This window comes from Scyliorhinus torazame, chromosome 10 (assembly GCF_047496885.1).
Source record: "Scyliorhinus torazame isolate Kashiwa2021f chromosome 10, sScyTor2.1, whole genome shotgun sequence".
Lineage (NCBI taxonomy): Eukaryota > Metazoa > Chordata > Chondrichthyes > Carcharhiniformes > Scyliorhinidae > Scyliorhinus > Scyliorhinus torazame.
The window spans coordinates 197,703,530-197,724,921 of record NC_092716.1 but is presented as its reverse complement, the minus strand read 5'-3'; the positions used below and the strand labels follow the sequence as shown (position 1 = coordinate 197,724,921).

Below are 21,392 nucleotides of genomic sequence, written 5' to 3'. Positions count from 1 at the left end.
GAGCTCCTGGCTCCACATCGTTGGACTATGTCTGACCCATGGCCACAGTACCACCATCCACCCGGACCATCCCTGCATGCGGCTGTGACACTGCAGCGCACGGTCCCGTCCTCTGCCCGGGGGGATGTTGATGGCAGCCCAGGGGGAAGGGGGCAGACTCATCTGGGGCTGAGGTAAGACCACCCCTCACACACACACTTGCGCTCAACGTACATGACACTCCCGCACGCTTTGGATAGAGCACAAAGGCAGCTTCTGTAGGTGTAACATTGACTTTAATAACCAAAGGAGTTCATGCACGTGCCCTAGCCCCTAAAACTCAGCTGTGCCCTGCACCCGCGCCAACTTACTCAGTGTCTAATTGTTTGGCCTTACGGGCCCTTTGTCTACGTCTACGTGGTTCCCCAGACGGTACAGCAGAACTGGAGGTGGACTCCTGTGATTCCTGCCCTCTGACACAGGATCCCTTTGGCGGCCGTTTCCTGGGGCGTCCTGGCCTAGATGGGCCAGGCTGCGGCCCGGGCGACTGGGATGGCGAGCTGCCAGCCTGTCCTGCCCGTTGCCCACCCAATGCACCTGGGACGGAAGGGGGGGGGGGGAGTCCGAGGTGTTGCGGTGTTCCGGGACCTCCCCTACAGGGGGAGCTGGGACGGACCACACCACCTCCTCCTCCCTCGGGGTGCCCGATGGCCCCCAGGCCTCTACATGGGTGGGGGATGCGAACGGACTGGCCATCCGACGCCCCCCCGACATCTGGCGCTGCCAGTCCTGGAGGCCCGTGCTGGTATCGACAGGGGTCTGCAGGTTTGCAGCCATGGAGCCCAGGGGGTTGGCAAACCCTGTCTGTGACTGTGCGACGCCGGCTCGCACATGGCCACTGGCGCCGATGCCGTCAGCGATGGCCTGCTGACACTGGGCCATGGCCTGCAGAGACTGGGCCATGGCCTGCAGAGACTGGGCCATGGCCTGCTGAGACTGGGCCATGGCATTGAGCGCCTCTGCCATCTGGCGCTGGCACTGGCTCATGGCCTCCTGTGAGAGGGCAGCCATGTCCTGGGCCACAGACGGCTGCACGGAAAGCCCCAGGCTTCGCAAACCGTTCCCCATGTCTGACACCATCGCACCTATTGCCTCCACCGTGGACGCCACCCGTGCGGTGTCGGCCTGGGTGGCACGCATGACCGGCACCACTCCCAGCTCCTGGGCGCGGGTGGACTCCTCCACCTGCGACTGTAGCCGCCGCAAGCCGGCCGTCACCCTCTTCGCTCGTCTCCGGGTCGGTGGTTGCATCGGATCGATGTGTGGGTGTGGTAACTCCAGGAACCCGGGATCCATCTGGGCGGCAGATGTTCGCTTGGGCTGGGCTGCCCTCCGACCGCCCGGCCCCTCTGCTGCTCCTACCTCCACCTGCTGTACCAGGACGGCTGTGTTGTGCGCACCAGTGAGTGTACCAGACGCCTCATCACTAAAGTGCCCAACCGAGGTGAGTGTTTCTGCGATGGTGGAGGGTGTTGGTGACAGCAGTGGCGTTGTGTCGTGCTCTTCATCCCACTCTGAGTCCATGGCACTTTGGGGTGGGGGTTCGTCTCCACCCATCCACTCTGAGTCACTGTCCGGTATTTTGTCTTCCTGGGTAGTGCTGTCCCGGGTAGTGCTGTCCCGGGTAGGGGTGTCCTGGGTAGTGGTGTCCTGGGTAGTGGTGTCCTGGGTCGGCTGTGATGGGGGCCTGTGGCTGCCCCTCTCGTCGCTGGGTGGCACACGCCTGCGTCGTCGCACCCGCACGTGACGGGGGCGTCGTCTCCCTGTTGCTCCAGGTCTCTCCGTCTCCCGTGGCCTCCGAGGGGCATCCTGCGGGCGTCGCATGCCGGAGGGTCCGGGTCTCTCCGTCTCCCGTAATGTGCGAGGGGCATCCTGCGGGCATCGCATGCCGGAGGGTCCGGGTCTCTCCGTCTCCTGTGGCCTCCGAGGGGCATCCTGCGGGCGGTCTGCATCTGCGGGGATGGGTGCCTTGACGTTTGCTCCTGCGATACACAATGAAACATGCATGGTTAGACACGCAGGCAGTGATCAGGTGATATGGGGGAGGGGGATATAGGGGAGGGGGGATATGGGGACGGGCTGTCGGTGGCTCACTTGCTAGTACGCCCCCGACCTCTGCATCAGCAACCTCCCGGTCCTCAGGTCCGCCAGCCAGTTCCAGGGCCCTTTCCTGGTGTTCGGTCAGTGGCCTCTCATCAGCGGGGCCTCCTCCAGTCCTCACATGCTCCCTGGTGTTGTGTGCGCGTTTCTGCTGTGGCAGGGGGGTGGGGGGGGGGGGGTTGGCAGGTGTAAAAGGCAACAGTGTTAGGCAGGTATATGAATGCACGCCATCGGTTGCGCGTGTATTGCAGAGGTTAAGGTTAGGGCTGGATTCACTTGGGGATATGGGGGAGGGGGGATATGGGGGAGGGGGGGAATATGGAGGAGGGGGGAATATGGGGGAGGGGGGATATGGATATCGGCGGGGGGGGGGGGGGGGGGGAGGAGGAGGTTCACCCTGCCTGCTCTGACGAGGTCGTTCACCTTCTTGTGGCACTGGGTGCCTGTCCGTGGTGTCAGGGCCGCAGCGGTGACGGCCTCTGCCACCTCCCTCCACAGACGCCGGCTGTGGCGTGGGGCAACTCTGCGGCCGTGCCCGGGATACAGGGCCTCCCTCCTCTGCTCCACTGCGTCCAGGTGCACCTCCACATCCCGTGACTGGAACCTCGGGGCTGAGCGGCGGCCAGCCATCCAGTCGGGTGTTCCGGTCGGGCGTTCCGGTCGGGTGGGGGGGAGCAGCGCGTCCTTATGAGCCGTCACGCCGTGCGGCGTGTATGACGCTGCACAGCGTGAACCATGTGCGCAAGCGCGGATCCCGTCACATCGCTGCTAGCCCATTTCGGCCCGGAGACTTTGCAACGATTTTGCCGGCGTGACGCAAGTCAGATTTGCACCGTTTTTTGCGCCGATCGGCGGACTTTGCGCCGATAACGGAGAATTTCGCCCCTTGTTTTTCTGATTGTACCAGACTCGCAGGAGGTTGAATGTTTCCTCCCCATTGCACTCAGGAAAGTTGGGACCACAATATCTGACACAATTTTATTTACTTGGACAAAGTAATCAAATCCTTCAGTACATGAAGTACATAAGTACATAAGTATTTAAATAAACACGTACCTGGTCCCGTTTCTGTCCCTCTTTGCTGTTGTTTTTTTGTAAATTTTATTTTTTTAAGGCGGGAACAGGAAGTTCGACCCGCGGACTTCTGGGAAGTCCCTCACCAATAAATTCTGGTGGAGAGGAAACCCGAGACACTACACATGTAGTGTCTCCCACCCGCCCTCCTCCTCTAACCTAATAATAAAACCCATTGGTGTGAGGTAAGTACCATATTTTATTAATATTATTTTTTTTTTTGTTTTTAATTTAGTTGTTAGCCAGGTCTTGGTAGAAAGTTAGAGGGATGGCAGGGAAGGGAGTGCAATGTTCCTCCTGCAGGATGTTTGAGGTGAGGGATGCCGTTAGTGTCCCTGCTGATTTTACCTGCAGGAAGTGCTGCCATCTCCAGCTCCTCCAAGACCGAGTTAGGGAACTGGAGCTGGAGTTGGAAGAACTTCGGATCATTCGGAAGGCAGAGGGGGTCATAGATAGCAGCTTTAGGGAATTAGTTACACCAAAGATTGGAGATAGATGGGTAACTGTAAGAGGGACTGGGAAGAAGCAGTCAGTGCAGGGATCCCCTGCGGTCGTTCACCTGAGAAACAAGTATATCGCTTTGGATACTTGGGGGGGGGGGGGGGGGGAGAGACTTACCAGGGGTATGCCATAGGGTACGGGCCTCTGGCACGGAGTCTGTCCCTGTTGCTCAGAAGGGAAGGGGGGAAGAGTAGCAGAGCATTAGTAATTGGGGACTCGATAGTCAGGGGCACAGATAGGAGATTTTGTGGGAGCGTGAGAGACTCACGTTTGGTATGTTGCCTCCCAGGTGCAAGGGTACGTGATGTCTCGGATCGTGTTTTCCGGGTCCTTAAGGGGGAGGGGGAGCAGCCCCAAGTCGTGGTCCACATTGGCACTAACGACATAGGTAGGAAAGGGGACAAGGATGTCAGGCAGGCTTTCAGGGAGCTAGGATGGAAGCTCAGAACTAGAACAAATAGAGTTGTTATCTCTGGGTTGTTGCCCGTGCCACGTGATAGTGAGATGAGGAATAGGGAGAGAGAGCAATTAAACACGTGGCTACAGGGATGGTGCAGGCGGGAGGGATTCAGATTTCTGGATAACTGGGGCTCTTTCTGGGGAAGGTGGGACCTCTACAGACAGGATGGTCTACATCTGAACCTGAGGGGCACAAATATCCTGGGGGGGGGGGGGGGAGATTTGTTAGTGCTCTTTGGGGGGGTTTAAACTAATGCAGCAGGGGCATGGGAACCTGGATTGTAGTTTTAGGGTACGGGAGAATGAGAGTATAGAGGTCAGGAGCACAGATTTGACGTCGCAGGAGGGGGCCAGTGTTCAGGTAGGTGGTTTGAAGTGTGTCTACTTCAATGCCAGGAGTATACGAAGTAAGGTAGGGGAACTGGCAGTATGGGTTGGTACCTGGGACTTCGATGTTGTGGCCATTTCGGAGACATGGATAGAGCAGGGACAGGAATGTATGTTGCAGGTTCCAGGGTTTAGGTGTTTTAGTAAGCTCAGAGAAGGAGGCAAAAGAGGGGGAGGTGTGGCACTGCTAGTCAAGAGCAGTATTACCGTGGCGGAGAGGATGCTAGATGGGGACTCATCTTCCGAGGTAGTATGGGCTGAGGTTAGAAACATGAAAGGAGAGGTCACACTGTTGGGAGTCTTCTATAGGCCTCCAAATAGTTCTAGGGATGTAGAGGAAAAGATGGAGAGGATGATACTGGATAAGAGCGAAAGTAACAGGGTAGTTATTATGGGAGACTTTAACTTTCCAAATATTGACTGGAAAAGATATAGTTCAAGTACATTAGATGGGTCGTTTTTTGTACAGTGTGTGCAGGAGGGTTTCCTGACACAACATGTTGACAGGCCAACAAGAGGCAAGGCCACGTTGGATTTGGTTTTGGGTAATGAACCAGGCCAGGTGTTGGATTTGGAGGTAGGAGAGCACTTTGGGGACAGTGACCACAATTCGGTGACGTTTACGTTAATGATGGAAAGGGATAAGTATACACCACAGGGCAAGAGTTATAGCTGGGGGAAGGGCAATTATGATGCCATTAGACGTGACTTGGGGGGGATAGGTTGGAGAAGTAGGCTGCAAGTGTTGGGCACACTGGATAAGTGGAGCTTGTTCAAGGATCAGCTACTGCGTGTTCTTGATAAGTATGTACCGGTCAGACAGGGAGGAAGGCGTAGAGCGAGGGAACCGTGGTTTACCAAAGAAGTGGAATCTCTTGTTAAGAGGAAGCAGGAGGCTTATGTGAAGATGAGGTGTGAAGTTTCAGTTGGGGCGATGGATAGTTACAAGGTAGCGAGGAAGGATCTAAAGAGAGAGATAAGACGAGCAAGGAGGGGACATGAGAAGTATTTGGCAGGTAGGATCAAGGAAAACCCAAAAGCTTTCTATAGGTATGTCAGGAATAAGCGAATGACTAGGGTAAGAGTAGGACCAGTCAAGGACAGGGATGGGAAGTTGTGTGTGGAGTCTGAAGAGAGAGGCGAGATACTAAATGAATATTTTTCGTCAGTATTCACTCAGGAAAAAGATAATATTGTGGAGGAGAATGCTGAGACCCAGGCTATTAGAATAGATGGCATGGAGGTACGTAGGGAAGAGGTGTTGGCAATTCTGGACAGGCTGAAAATAGATAAGTCCCCGGGGCCTGATGGGATTTATCCTAGGATTCTCTGGGAGGCCAGGGAAGAGATTGCTGGACCTTTGGCTTTGATTTTTATGTCATCATTAGCTACAGGAATAGTGCCAGAGGACTGGAGGATAGCAAATGTGGTCCCTTTGTTTAAAAAGGGGAGCAGAGACAACCCTGGCAACTATAGACCGGTGAGCCTCACGTCGGTAGTGGGTAAAGTCTTGGAGGGGAATATAAGAGACAAGATTTATAATCATCTAGATAGGAATAATATGATCAGGGATAGTCAGCATGGCTTTGTGAAGGGTAGGTCATGCCTCACAAACCTTATCGAGTTCTTTGAGAAGGTGACTGAACAGGTAGACGAGGGTAGAGCAGTTGATGTGGTGTATATGGATTTCAGTAAAGCGTTTGATAAGGTTCCCCACGGTAGGCTATTGCAGAAAATACGGAGGCTGGGGATTGAGGGTGATTTAGAGATGTGGATCAGAAATTGGCTAGCTGAAAGAAGACAGAGGGTGGTGGTTGATGGGAAATGTTCAGAATGGAGTTCAGTTACAAGTGGCGTACCACAAGGATCTGTTCTGGGGCCGTTGCTGTTTGTCATTTTTATCAATGACCTAGAGGAAGGCGCAGAAGGGTGGGTGAGTAAATTTGCAGACGACACTAAAGTCGGTGGTGTTGTCGACAGTGTGGAAGGATGTAGCAGGTTACAGAGGGACATAGATAAGCTGCAGAGCTGGGCTGAGAGGTGGCAAATGGAGTTTAATGTAGAGAAGTGTGAGGTGATTCACTTTGGAAGGAATAACAGGAATGCGGAATATTTGGCTAATGGTAAAGTTCTTGGAAGTGTGAATGAGCAGAGGGATCTAGGTGTCCATGTACATAGATCCCTGAAAGTTGCCACCCAGGTTGATAGGGTTGTGAAGAAGGCCTATGGAGTGTTGGCCTTTATTGGTAGAGGGATTGAGTTCCGGAGTCAGGAGGTCATGTTGCAGCTGTACAAAACTCTGGTACGGCCGCATTTGGAGTATTGCGTACAGTTCTGGTCACCGCATTATAGGAAGGACGTGGAGGCTTTGGAGCGGGTGCAGAGGAGATTTACCAGGATGTTGCCTGGTATGGAGGGAAAATCTTATGAGGAACGGCTGATGGACTTGAGGTTGTTTTCGTTGGAGAGAAGAAGGTTAAGAGAAGACTTAATTGAGGCATACAAAATGATCAGGGGTTTAGATAGGGTGGACAGTGAGTGCCTTCTCCCGCGGATGGAAATGGCTGGCACGAGGGGACATAGCTTTAAACTGAGGGGTAATAGATATAGGACAGAGGTCAGAGGTAGGTTCTTTATGCAAAGAGTGGTGAGGCCGTGGAATGCCCTACCTGCAACAGTAGTGAACTGCCAACATTGAGGGCATTTAAAAGTTTATTGGATAAGCATATGGATGATAATGGCATAGTGTAGGTTAGATGGCTTTTGTTTCGGTGCAACATCGTGGGCCGAAGGGCCTGTACTGCGCTGTATCGTTCCATGTTCTAAAAGCTCCATCACTCCATATTCTCGTCCTATGATTCCATGGGGCCAAAGTTCCCACCATTTTTCCTATGGAAAGAGCCCGCATAAGCATGATGTGCCATAAAGTATTTAGCACCACCTTGCTTCGAGTTTCAGAAGACCCCCAGCTCTAAACTATTGTTTCAGGGTACTTGCTACTCACAATGCTCCCTGTACTGTTCCAGATATTTCCAGGCAGAGCACATGGCATGTTTCTTTCAGATGTTGTTTTCTCTGAAATCTACATTTGAATTTTGGTTCCTTTGATGGCTGCTACAAATATTTGGCATTCCTCATCGCTAGCTTTGGTGAAGTGAAGTTTTTAGTTTCCCAATTCTTTTCAGATGTCTGCATACTTTAACCAGGAGCATCCAGGGACAAAGCGCAAGACAAAAATCCCCCCAAAAAGATTATGGAATGTGCTTTCGGATAAAATAAAGGGTTAAAAGACGAGCAGGGCCAGAACTCGCGAAAACGCAGCCGCTCCCGCACTCGCATCACGTGACCCCCAATGTGGAGATTTTTGAATAAAGAGAATAAATGTGACGTATATACTTCACAGAATTGTAGAATAGCACAGCAAAGAAGGAAGCCATTGGGAACATCAAGTCTTCCTTGGTCTCTCTCTGAAGAACAATCCAGTTATTCCCATTCCCTTGCTTGTTCCCTAAATCCCCACAATTTTAGTCTCTCAAATACTTATCCAATTTTCTTTTGAAGGTTACTATTGAATCTGTATCAACCACTTTATCAGCCAATACATTCCAAGTCCTAATAATGTGTCATGTAAAAATGATTTCACTCATGTCCTCTCTGTTTCTTTTGCCAACCACATTAAATCTGTCTCCTCTGGTTATTGACCCTTCAGCCATTGGAAACATTTTCTCTTTTTGAACTCTATCTAAAACCTTCATGCTTTTAAAGATCGCTATCAAATCTTCTCTGAACTTCTTTGCTCTAAGGAGATCCACCCCAGTTTCTCTAGCCTGTCTATGTAGCTGTAATCCCTGATCTCTGGAATCACTCCAGTGAGTCTCATCTGTAAACTCTCCAAATTTTAACATTTATTAAAAATGTTACCTTTCTATTCAAACACGTTCAACTTTCTCTACTATAAATTTCCAAGTCTACCTTTATAGTGGAGGTTGTCTCGGGAAAGCGGTCATGCTAAATTCATACTTTGCCATCGCTTACGCTGCTGCTATGCCACCAGTGATGGTGAATTCAAGTGCCATGTTTACACCGACTTTCCGATATAAACTTAGCATAGGAATTTGTATCAAATATGTAAAAGAAGTACAGAATGGGTGACTATAAGACAGGAACTGATTCATTCTGCACAAAATAATCAGGCTTTCTTGATCACACTTTGCTGGTAACATGTCCCATATTAGGTAACAACATAACCTCTGACATGCTATAAGCATCACCATAGGAGATATGTTAGCATAAGTTGTAGAGTTCAGTTTTTTCTAACTAGTTGATCTCATGTGGCATTACACGGAGAGAGGCAAATGTAGCCTTCAGGTGAAGTTGGGTTCAAGAATCATTGAATCAAAATATGGTCACCGCAGAGAAAGAGGCCATTCTCGGCTGTCTCCTCTGTGCCTGTTCTCTGCAAGAACAAATCAGCTCCCCCTCCTTCCCCTTGTAGCCCTGTTAGTTTCTCTGCAGGTGCTTACCGATTCCCTTTTGAAAACCATTGTTAAGTCTGCCTCCATCACACTCAGCTGGGACATTCTGGGCGGGATTCTCCACTCCCGCGCTGAAGTGGCCGCGCCGTCATGAACGCCGTTGAGGTTCACGACGGCGCGAAACGGCCCCGGTCCCGACCAATTCAGGCCCTGACAGTGGGTCAGGATCGGGGCCGTGTCATCTACACGCGCCAGGCCTTGTCGCCCGCGTAAAAGTGGCGCCGCATAGATGCCGCGGCCGCAATCCGCGCATGCGCGGGTTGGCCGGCGCCAACCCACGCATGCGTGGTTGCCGTCCTCTCTAGGTCCGCCCCGCAAGAAGATGGCGGACGGATCTTGCGGGGCCGCGGAAGGAAGGAGGTCCTCCTTCAGAGAGGACGGCCCGACGATCGGTGGGCACCGATCGTGGGCCACCCCACATCTGAGGTACCCCCCCGGTGCAGGATCCTCCCTCGCCCCCCCCCCACCCAGCGTTCACGCACCGCTCACGACTGCAGCGACCAGGTGTGGACGGCACCGGGGGGGAACCCGCCATTTTGGCCTGGCCGCTCGGCCCATCCGGGCCTCAGAATAGCGGGGGTGCCGGAGAATCGCCATTTTCGGTGTCTCCGGCGATTCTCCGGCCTGCGAAACTCGACCTGGCCGTTCCCGCCGCTTGGGAGAATCACGGGAGGGCGTCGGACCGGCGTCCCGGGAAATTTTGTCGGCCAAGGCAATTCTCCCAACCGCCGTGGGAGTGGAGAATCGCGCCCCATAGATTCTAACCATTCGCTGCGTTAAAGGTTTTCCCTCATGTCGTTGGAGGGAAAAATGGAACCTGGGTATGTAGATGTAATTCAAGGCTTCCCCTGGGAGAAATGTGCAATTACGTCAGAACAAGGTCATTTCCATTCTAAATGTGGAAATGGGAATTTCTAAAGGGAAAAATGTTGACAAGGAGTGTGTGTAGATGTGAAAGTTTTCTGTACTGTGAACTTTTGTGGTTTCATAAGAAATTTTTGTAATCATTACAGACAAGTTATAAATTACTTTCTCATAGACTCCACACCCATCGAGTTGTATAGCTATTTTAATTCCTCGCATGCTAATCTCCAGCACACAGCTAGAAGGAGGGTTGAACTGGACAGTCAATCTTCTCGTTGTTGCAATCTGTTAAGAAGAAAGTAACAATTGATTAGACTTCACCAAATATAGAAGTTAATCCAGTGCCTGTTCCCTTATTTTTTCTCAACTTATTTAGATGCACTTGAAGCCTAGCCAATATTTATTATCCCCACCAACATCACTAAAACACATGATCCAGTCAAATATTTCACTGCAGTTTGTGGGAGCACGCTAATTGTTTTCAATGGTGGCTACACTTCAAAAGTGCTTCATTGACTGTAAAGTGCTTTAGGAAGTCATGAGATCACGAAAGGTACTATATAAATGGTTCATCCGTCTTTCTGACAGCACATTTGATCTTATTCTTGCTAAGTACCAACTCTACCATCTTCCCATTAAAGTCTCTATCCATTTTTAAAGGAATTGAATGTGCTGTATTTAATCACCCTTCCAGCCATCCAAACCGGTGACCTCTAACATCTAGAAGGACAAGGGCATTTAGATGCATGTAAACTCCATCATCTGCAAGTTTCCCTGCAAGTCACACATCATCCTGACTTGAAACGATATCGTTATTCCTTCACTGTCACTTGGTCAAATTCCTGGAACTCCCATCCTGACAGTATTGTGGGTGTTCCTACAACACTTGCACTGCAGCAGTTCAAGGAGGTGCCTTACTACCACCTTCTCAAGGGCTATTAGGAATGGACAATAAATATTGCCTAGCCAGCCACATTCCATGAACTAATATATACTTTTAAAAATCATACTGCAGCTCTGGGTTTAAAGAAATAGTTCTAGGCATCTTTCATGAACCGTGCATGTCAGGATCCTGAATATGAACTGTCTGGTTTTCCTGTCTAGATCTATATAGGATCATGGAATCCTGTGGCACAGGAGGCCATTTGAACCACTGGGCCTGTGGCAAATCTGTGAAAGAGTTATCCAATTTTTCCCAGTTCCCTGCAAACTTCTCCTTTTCAACTATAAATCCAATGAAAGGAACTACTGTTGAAACTACTTCTATCACCTTTCCAGGCAGGGCATTCTAGATTATTATTTTTTAAAATAAATGTATTTTATTCCAAACTTCTTCAGTTACAAAACTTCAACAATCCAGAGAACATGCTCCCCCATTCCCTCCCCCCCCCCCCCCCCACCAGCTCCCGCGATGAACAGCTCCTCAAACGTGGTCACGAACAGCCTCCACCTTGCTTCAAAGCCCTCCGCTGAACTCCTCAGTTCATATTTGTCCTTTTCCAAATGGAGAAAGTCATATAAGTCTCCCAGCCAGGCCACCACCCCCAGCCTTTCCATCAAGCCCTTCAGGGGTGCCACAGCCTCCTCGATGGCTTTCGATCGGTCCTCCTGCATCTCTCTGCTTTGTTGATGGAACTCTTCCCTGACGAGAACCATCAACTGTTCCATCTGGAGCATTCCAACCTGTGCCGGCTCTTCCCCCTCCGTCATCCTTCCAATAACTTCTGTGCCACAGGTCTCTTCCAGTTCCTTGGCCAGGATTTTCACCTTCTGCCGGGTTTGGTAACCGCCAGATATGCAACACCCGAGGGGAATTTCTCCTCCAACCTTCAGCTGCACTTTTCCATCAAAATTTCTCCCATTTCCCTTCTGCCGGGTTTGGTAACCACCAGATATGCCACACCCTGGGGGAATTTCTCTTCTAACCTTCAGCTGCACTTTTCCGTCGAAATTTCTCCCATTTCCAGGTAAAAAGCGCTCTTTTCTATGCCTTCGAGCAGGAGCTGCCCTGTGTGCAACTATGCACATCATGGCCACCACCAGAAGTTGTGCATTCTAAATTATAGTAATATGTATTGTCCCTATTGTCTTCTGTCAAGCTGAACTCTTCATCTACAGGAACTCACATTAAATGACACCTTCACTGTAGTGAAATGTCTCAAGATTCTTCACAAGAAAGCAATGAGACAAGGATGAAACAAGCTACGTAAGAAGATAAGACCATGGAAAGTAGGAGCAAGAAAAGTCCATACAGCCCCTTGAACCTGCTCTGCCATTCAATACGACCTTGACTGATTTTCAGCCTAAAGTCTGCTTTCCACCCTACGTGTCATATTCCTTGATCCCCTGAAAAATCAAATATCTATCTATTCCAGCCTTAAATATATTCAACCACAGAGCAATTGCAATGCTCTGGGCTAGGGAATTCCAAAGATTCGCAAACATTTGAGTGAGAAAATATCTCCCCCTTTCAGTCCTAAATGATTGACCCATTATCCTGAGGCTGATCCCGTGTTGCAGATTTCCCAGCCAGAGAAACAACCTGGCAGCGTCTATCCTGTCAAATCTCTTCAGAATTTTGAATGTCTCAATGAGATCACTTCTCATTCTTCGAAACTCCAGAAAAAAAAAAAGAGATGCAATTTACTCAGCCTCTCATCATAGTCCAACCCTTTAACCCAGTAATCAATCCAGTGAACCTTCTCTGTACTGCTCCAATGCAAGTATGTCCAACCTTAAATATGGTGACCACAACTAGGCACGGTACTCCAGGTGTGATGTCGCCATGCCCTGTAGAATTGCACCAGGAATTCCTTATTCTTGTACTTTAATCCCATTGCAATAAAGGGCAACCTGCCATTTGCCTTCCTAATTGTTTGCCATACCTGCAAACTAAGTTTCTGCATTCCTTGTACGAGGGCACCCAAGTCCTTCTGAACTCCAACATTTACAAGTTCCATGTGTTTGATAAAATATTCTGCTTTTCAATTCTCATTACCAACATGAATACCCTCACATTACCCTACTTTATCCTCCATCTGCCACCTTGTTGCCCACTACCTTAACTTCTCTATTTCTCTTTGCAGCATCTGTGTCCTCCTCACAGCTTACATTCCCACACAGCTTTATTTTATCAGCAAACTCTCCATCATTAATATACATTGTAAAGAGCAGAGGCTCCAGCATTACTCCTTGCAGTACTCCATTAGTCACAGCCTGCTAACTTGAAAATACTCCATTTATCCTCCTCTTTGCTTCCCGTACGCTAACTACTCCTCTATCCATGCTAATATATTATTTCTCATTCCATGACCCCAGTTTGCACATTAACCTTTCATGTGGCATCTTATCAAATGCATTTTGGAAATCAAGGTATACTGGAACTACTGCTTCTCCTTTATCTACCATATCAGGCACATCCGCCAAAAATTAATTTGTCAAAGATGATTTCTCGTTTGTGAAACATTGTCTGATCATGCCTTTCTAAGTGCATAGTTAAGAATTCCTTAATAAGAGATTCCAGTATTTTCCTGCTGTCAGGTTAAATGGCCTGTAGTTTCCCCCATTTTGTTCTCCTTCTTTTCCTCTATAGCAGCATAACATTTGCTAACATACTGCGCACTGGAATCTGGGGAATTTTGGAAAGTCATAGCCGGTGCATCCATTATCTCTGCAGCTTCCTCGTTCAGAAACCGAGAACAAAGAACATCAGGTCCAGGGGATTTGGTTTTAGTCTCTTAAGTTAAGGTATTTTCTCTGCAGTAGAGATAGTAGACAGATGACCAAAAGCTGGGTCAATGAGGTAGGTTTTTAGCAGCGTATTAAAGGAGGATAAGAAAGGTGGAGAGGTTTAGGGAGAGAAGTCTAGAGGTTAGGGTATATTTGCCTAACAGACAGACACTGGATTAACATTTTCCCGTTAGGGTGAAGAATCTTGGGAGATGCACAAGAACCAGGTTAGAAAGAGCACAGGAGTACATTAAATATTATGAGGCTGGAGGAGATTACAGAGATGGAGAGTGCTCGGTTTCCTCATTCAATATATTTTCATGGTGGAGATTTGGGTGCGGGACTTAAATCTCAAGTTGAGACAAGAGTTAGGTTTGCCACTGTCTGTATGAGGTGAATTCAAAGAACAAAGACTACAGCACAGGAACAGACCCTTCGGTCCTCCAAGCCTGCACCGATCATGTGTCCTATCTAGACCAACCGCCTGTATCCTTCTATACCCTGTTTGTTCATGTGCCGATCTAGATAAGTCTTAAAGGTTGCTAACGTATCTGCCTCAACCAGCTCACTTGGCAATGCACTCCAGGCCACCACCACCCTCTGTATAAAAAACTTCCCCTGCACATCTTCATTGAACCTTTCCCCCCTCACCTTGAACCTGTGCCCCCTTGTAATTGTCATTTCTGCCCCTGGGAAAAAGCCTCCAACTGTTCACCCTATCTATACCCATAATAATTTTATAAACTTCTTTCAAGTTGCCCCTCAGCCCCCGTCTCTCTAGGGAGAGCAATCCAAGTTTATTCAATCTCTCCTCTTGGCTAATACTCTCCATATCAAGCAACATCCTGCTAAACCTTTTCTGTACTCTCTCCAAAGCACCCACGTCCAGTATTCCCAAATGTGGCCTAACCAACGTTCTACATAATTTTCGAGCTTTTATACTCGATATCCCGTCCTATGAAGCATGCCATATGCTTTCTTCACCACCATTTCCACCTGTGCTGCCACTTTTAAGGATCTGTGGACCTGCACGCCCAGATCTGTGCTCCTGATGGTTCTGCCATTTATTTTATAGCTCCCACCTGAATTGGATCTACCAAAATGCATCGCCTCGCATTTATCATGGTTAAATTCCATCTGCCATTTCTCTGCCCAATTTTTCAGCCTATCTATATCCTGTTGTATTCTCTGACAATCTTCATCACTATCCGCAACTCCTGCAATCTTAGTACCATCTGCAAACTCGCTAATCAGACCCGCTACGTATTCTTCCAAGTCATCTATATTTTTACAAAGAACAGAGGTCCCAGAACTGATCCCTGCGAAACACCACTAGTTACAAACCACCATTCGAAAAAACACCCACCACTGCTACCCTCTGTCTTCTATGGCCAAGCCACTTCTGGATCCATTCAGCTAGTTCACCCGACCCCATGTGATCTAATCTTTTGCACTAGCCTGCCATGAGGGGCCTTATCAAATGCGTTACTAAAGTCCATGTAGACAACATCCACAGCCTTTCCCTCGTGTTAAGTGTGGGATGAAAATAGTTTCATTTTGATTATCGGAATACAGAATATATTGGTTTACTTTCTCTTTACCTTCTGCATCGCTGCACATAGGACATCATTCCCTTTATGGTACGGCACTTGGACTGAGCCCAGGAACTTCAGGTGAAATTTGTCTACCCAGTCGTTCTTTTCTGCTACTGCTGCTGAGAGAGAGGGAGAGAGAGAGAGAGAGAGAGAGAGAGAAGGGGAAAAACATGTATACATGTAGAATAAATGTGTTTATTTTACAGAATGTTTTTTTTTAAAATGCTCTACAGTTGCATAAGTTTACAAATGGAAACATGCTACAAGAGGGTTGAAATTATCTCTGATGTTGAACTGATAGAAAACACTTAACACATTTGAATAAACTATCTATCCATGCCTTCCTAACCTGGGTGTTAAGTCTAGTTTATCAACGTAGCACAAAGAGCAATTTGACACAAATGTGTTACAGGAGGCGGTTTTGGAAATTATTCACCACTCACGGCATACATTTTCTTCCCCAAACTCACTGATTGATTTGTGCATTAATAACAGCATTTTTAAAAATTCATTTTTCGGCATGTGGGCTTCGCTGGTTAGGCCAGCATTTATTGCCCATCCCTAGTTGCCCCTAAGGAAGGTGGTGCATTGTCTTCTTGAACCACTGCAGTCCCCGAGGTGTAGGTGCACCCAGTGTGCTGTTAGGGAGGGTGTTCCAGGATTTTGCCGTATTATTTTTTTGCCTCATTATTTTTTTTTCCAACAAGACCCTGGCACATTGCAATCAATCATTGGCTTCTGTACGATTCCAACAGCAAAAAAAGAAATGCCTTCCGCCTGAAGGGTTGAGCTAATCTCTTTCTTCCTCTCTGGAGGCTGACTGACCTGCTTGAGTTTTCTCCTTTCAAATTTCTGGCAGTGTGCAGATTGGTTGAAGTGCATTGCGTTACTACTCTTTGATCTTGCTGAAGTGAGGAATACCTGCAAAGTGTTCTTGTTCCACATTGACCTCAAGTGCATAGTACGCTGGGAAGATTCCGGTCTCACCCGTTCGCATATTGTAGGCATGATACCAGTAATCGTCAGCCTGAACGTCCACGAGGAGAGGGTCGTCCACCTCTAGCTCCAGTTCATCATCATGTCGAGGCACAAATCTATGTTGGTGACAAAAAGAGACTGTCAAAAAGGAAAGACAAGCCTTTCCTAGCACCAAGACTATAATGAAACAAAACCATGGTGGATTGTAACTTTGGTGAATTTACAGACCATCAGGACTATTGTACTATGGATAATTAGTCAAATTCAAATGTTTAAATCAAGTAGGCTGGTGGAATATTTAAAAGAAAATCTTGCATTTATGTAATGCCTTTCATGACCACTCAATATTCCAAAGCACTTGACAGCCAATGAAGTACTTTTGAAGTGTAGTCACTGTTGTAATGTTTTTTGTGATGTTGATTGAGAGATAGATATTGGTCAAGACACCAGAAATACCTCTCTTTTTCTTCTTCAAAATAGTGCCATGGGATCTGTCAACCTGAGAGGGCAGATGGGAACTCGATTTTAATGTCTGTCCAAAAGACGGCACCTCCAACATTCCCTCAGTACTACTGGCGTGTTAGCCTTTGGGGGGAAATCACAGTCAGTCCATTTGTATTAAGGCCCAATCAATGGTGTTTTCCTACTGAATTAAGTCAAATTCCACATTTTATTACCTAGTTCATAGTTTGTAACAAAAACAGAAGATACTGGACAATCTCAGCAGATCTGACAGCATTTGTGGAGAAGGGAGCTAACGTTTCGAGTCTGGATGACTCTGTCAAAGGTCATGGCTCGGAGCGATATTATAGAGATAACTTTTGGCTCTGGGAAGACAAAGGGTGGGATTCTCCGGTCCCGCTAGCCCCAGTGAAACTAGAGGCTATTAAAGAGCTGAAATTGAGCCAGTATGCAGAGCTGGAGTGCAGACTCAGAAATCCAGAGGATCAGAGTCTTGGGAGAGGAGATTGAAAACCTGGAGTTTTGCAGTCAGTGAGGCAGTCTAGGTTGGAGCAGCTTTGAGGGAAGCCAGAGGCTTGATCTTTAAAATTGGAAAGTTTGGAGTCCCTCATGAGGGAGACAAGAGTTTCAATGAGATTGGTTGACTCACTGTGTTTATTTAAATCCAGGTGAGTTGCTAGGAAATCCATGGGATATGACTTTGTTGCATGATATTTATTGTACTTGTGGTGTGTTTACTAAAGTATTCCCTTGCCCATCAGTTCACACGCACCTCATATTCACGCTAAATATTAGAGTATAAGATAGATATTGCAAACTTTTTGATCTTTCTGACCTTGAACAGTTATGTTTATTTTTATTTGTTAAAAACCTGTGGAATCTTGTGGCTTTATTCTCTTAGTAAGTGTCTTGAATATCAAATCTTTGTCTGCTGAAAACATTATTGGTAACTAAACAGAGGATGACAAAAAACTTAAGGGCTCGATCAAGGATCATAATACATTGTATTTCAAGAATTCTTTTCCATTTGCGTTCCATAATCCTGTCATTATTGCATGAAAACTGCAACTCAACATCCACATATCACATTGCCGAAATGTATTCATGATTCTCCTTTTAGTCAGAAAATCTTGTAGTTCATTGATCAAGGCAAAGTTTATGTGTTGATATTTTGGTATCACTAACCATGCCTTTCTAAAGTGAAATATGGATGTATTCTGCTGAATGGATTATTGCATGGGCCAGCCCTTTCATTGATCATTGTCAGCAGCAACACACATTTGTATAGCAGTTTTAATGTGGTAAAACATGCCCAGGTGCTTAACTATCGGACATTAATCAACACGGATTCAAACATGGATTTCAAAAGAGAACACCTACTGTCTGAAGAGAAAGATGTCTGAAGAATGTGGGGAATGTGGGGAAGGGGGTGCAACTAGCAGAGTTGCTCTTTCAGAAAGCCAGCACAGACACAATGGACCTAATGGCCTCCTTCTATGTTCTCACCATTCTATATAATTGCAGTTTATTATATAGACAAACATGACAGCCAATCTTACACAGCAAGATCACTCCAACATAAAAGGTACAACCAACCAATTAACTCAATGTTGGTGCTTTTGTCTGAAGGAGAACTATTAGGCAGGAGAAAACACAATGCTGCCTCAAATACTATCATATTATTGCTTCAATCCATCTCCCCGCACAAGCAAATAGGACTTTGAGACAGCTTGCATGATATCTAGGGGCTTTTCACAGTAACTTCATTGAAGCCTACTTGTGATAATAAGCGATTATTATTATTATGCTCAAGTCCTAAAATGAAGTCTGAAACCATAACTTCCTGACATTTATGTCGCAGCCAATCAAGCTGTTAAAATTACATGCTCGGCATTGGTAATAATCCTGCAGTCTATGGCAAGGTATAATTAGCCACTGGTTCAATTATTTAAAGCAAATCTACTGACAGTTCCAATTAATCATTACACACGTTATGCTTGATCTCAAATATATGCAATTTTAAAAAATTATTCAGTAGGATATTAGTATACAAATGCTAATGGTGTTCACCTCAAACTTTCTCTTTTTCCTGTTTTAAAGCCAGAATTCTCCCAATTCTAAAATAGGTTAGCTCCTCCACTAAAATAGCAAGGCAAGGGGGCTGTGGCAGAGTGGAGTGGGCTGAAAGCATGTGGTAGTCTGTATTAGGGGTATTACGGTACCTAGGTTGAGGCTGTAAGACCATTGGTGTGGGAGGTACCTGAGGCATGAAGATCATTGAGGAAGGCTGCCTGCTGGTTCCACCCAGCAAGGCGGAGTACAAGAGTCTGTGTCTCCCTAGCAGCCGCATTCTATACCTGCGCTGCTGGAGGAAACATCTAGTCCAATAAAGCCTTCAATTGTCATCCAATCTCCCTTCTGGAGTTATTGATCGAGCATCAATTTATTGGACTAGATTTAAAGAATGGAGCTCCGAATCAAGCCGGAGTGTCTGCAACTCAGCCCCCACGCGGCAAACTCAGCGGCAACCTTCACACTGGCTGGCGTGCTTCAAAGGGTACCTCAGGACGGTCACGACTGCACCTACGGAGGACCAGAAACTACAAGTTCTCCACGCAAGGGTGAGCCCAGAAATCTACACCCTCATCAAGGATGCAGACGATTTCAAGGCCGCGATGGCCCGGTTGAAAGGACACTACATTCGCCCAGTAAACCAGGTTTACGCCCGGCATCTGCTAGCGACAAGGCGACAAATCCCGGGGGAAATCGCTGGATGAATTCTACTGCTCGCTTCTGTGACTGCTCGCAAGTTTCAGCCAGCGACCACACTGACTTTTAATCCGTGATGCATTCGTTGCAGGTATGCTGTCCTCCCAAATCCGTCAGCGGCTGCTGGAGAAAGAGATACTAGGCCTCAAGGAGGCACGGGCCCTTGCTAGCTCCCTGGACGTGGCCTCCTGAAACGCCCGCGTGTACGTTCCCGACCTCGGGCCAGCCTCTTGGGCAGCGTGGAACTCACCCGCGGCCGACCCCGATGCATCCCCCATCAAGCATGTGCCGTGCGGCTACCAGGCAACCCCGGGGGGGCTCCACTGTTATTTTTGCGGGCAAGCCAAGCACCCCCTGCAGCGCTGCCCGGCCCGCTCCTCCATCTGCAAAGTTTGTGGCAAAAGGGTCATTTTGTGGCAGTATGCCAGGCCCGGGCGGTCGCCGTTGTCTACGGAGGCGAAACGGGGCCGCCACTACAACTCTCTCCACGGGCCATGTGCGGGCCGCGGGCGCCGCCATCTTCTTTTTCCCCAGCCATGTGCGGGCCCCGTGCGCCGCCATCCTGTTCCTCAGGGACCACGTGCGATGCATGAGCGCCGCCATCTTGCCCACCCCCAGCCATGTGCGACCCGTGGGTGCTGCCATCTTGTCTGGAGTCTCAGGACCCCAATTCGGATGACCACACACCACCCGAGGAAAATCTCCAATTTGTACCACGACTCGCCTCGGTGACCCTGGACCAGTCTCGGCCCCGAACACTCTCGACCGCGACGACGATCGTACTCATCAACGGGCGCAAAACATCCTGCCTGATCGACTCCGGGAGCACAGAGAGCTTCACACACTCCAACACTGTAAGGCGCTGTTGTCTTCCCATTCACTCAGTTAACCAAAAAATCTCCCTGGCCTCCGGGTCTCACACATGTAGAGATCAAGGGGTTCTGCGTAGCGAACCTCACGGTCCAGGGAAGGGAATTTATAAATTTCCGACTTTACGTCCTCCCTCACCTCTGCGCTGCCACGCTCCTGGGGTTGGACTTCCAATGCAACCTCTAGAGCTTAACTTTTAAATTCGGCGGCCCGATACCCTCACTGTCTGCAGCCTCACGACGCTCAAGGTCGACCCGCCTTCCCTTTTTGCGAACCTCACCCCGGATTGCAAACCCGTCGCCACCAGGACCAGACGGTACAGTGCCCAGGACCGGACCTTCATTAGGTCGGAAGTCCAGCGGCTACTGAAGGAAGGTGTTATCGAGGCTAGCAGCAGCCCCTGGAGAGCTCAAGTAGTGGTTGTAATGACCGGGGAGAAGCACAGGATGGTCATCGATTATAGTCAGACCATCAACAGGTATATGCAGCTCGATGCGTACCCTCTCCCCCGCACATCTGATTTGGTCAATCAGATTGGAAAATACAAGGTCTTTTCCACGGTGGACCTCAAATCTGCCGACCACCAGCTCCCCATCCGCACGGACGACCGCAAGTACACTGCATTCGAAGCAGATGGGCGGCTCTACCACTTCCTAAGTGTTCCCTTTAGTGTCACAAATGGAGTCTCGGTCTTCCAACAGGAGATGGACTGAATGGTTGACCAGTACGGTTTGCGGGCCACGTTCCGTACCTCGACAATGTCAGCATCTGCGGCCACGACCAGCAGGACCACGACACCAACCTCCGCAAATTCCTCCATAACGCAAAAACCCTTAACTTGACCTACAACAAGGACAAATGTGTGTTCAGCACCGACCGTCTAGCCATCCTCGGCTACGTAGTGCATGATGAAGTCATAGGCCCAGATCGCGAACGCATGCGCCCCCTCGTGAAGTTTCCCCTCCCCCACTGCTCCAAGGCCCCGAAACGCTGCCTGGGATTTTTTTCATATTACGCCCAGTGGGTCCCC

The 21,392-nt window shown here is 48.5% G+C and overlaps 1 protein-coding gene across 5 annotated transcripts in view; it reads right to left on the bottom strand.

Moving 5' to 3' along the window:
* The window catches only part of mapk8ip1b (mitogen-activated protein kinase 8 interacting protein 1b), a 263,887-nt gene that overhangs the window by 8,256 nt on the left and 234,239 nt on the right, over positions 1 to 21,392 (bottom strand). For 4 of the 5 annotated variants that reach the window (XM_072466230.1, XM_072466232.1, XM_072466233.1 and 1 more), the window contains 3 exons: positions 16,205 to 16,377; positions 15,290 to 15,402; positions 10,125 to 10,244 (listed from right to left, as the gene is read on the bottom strand). In XM_072466230.1, coding sequence (XP_072322331.1) covers positions 10,125 to 10,244; positions 15,290 to 15,402; positions 16,205 to 16,377 — 406 coding nt within the window. The remainder of the gene's footprint in view (positions 1 to 10,124; positions 10,245 to 15,289; positions 15,403 to 16,204; positions 16,378 to 21,392) is intronic. The other variant, XM_072466231.1, reaches the window with a different exon arrangement.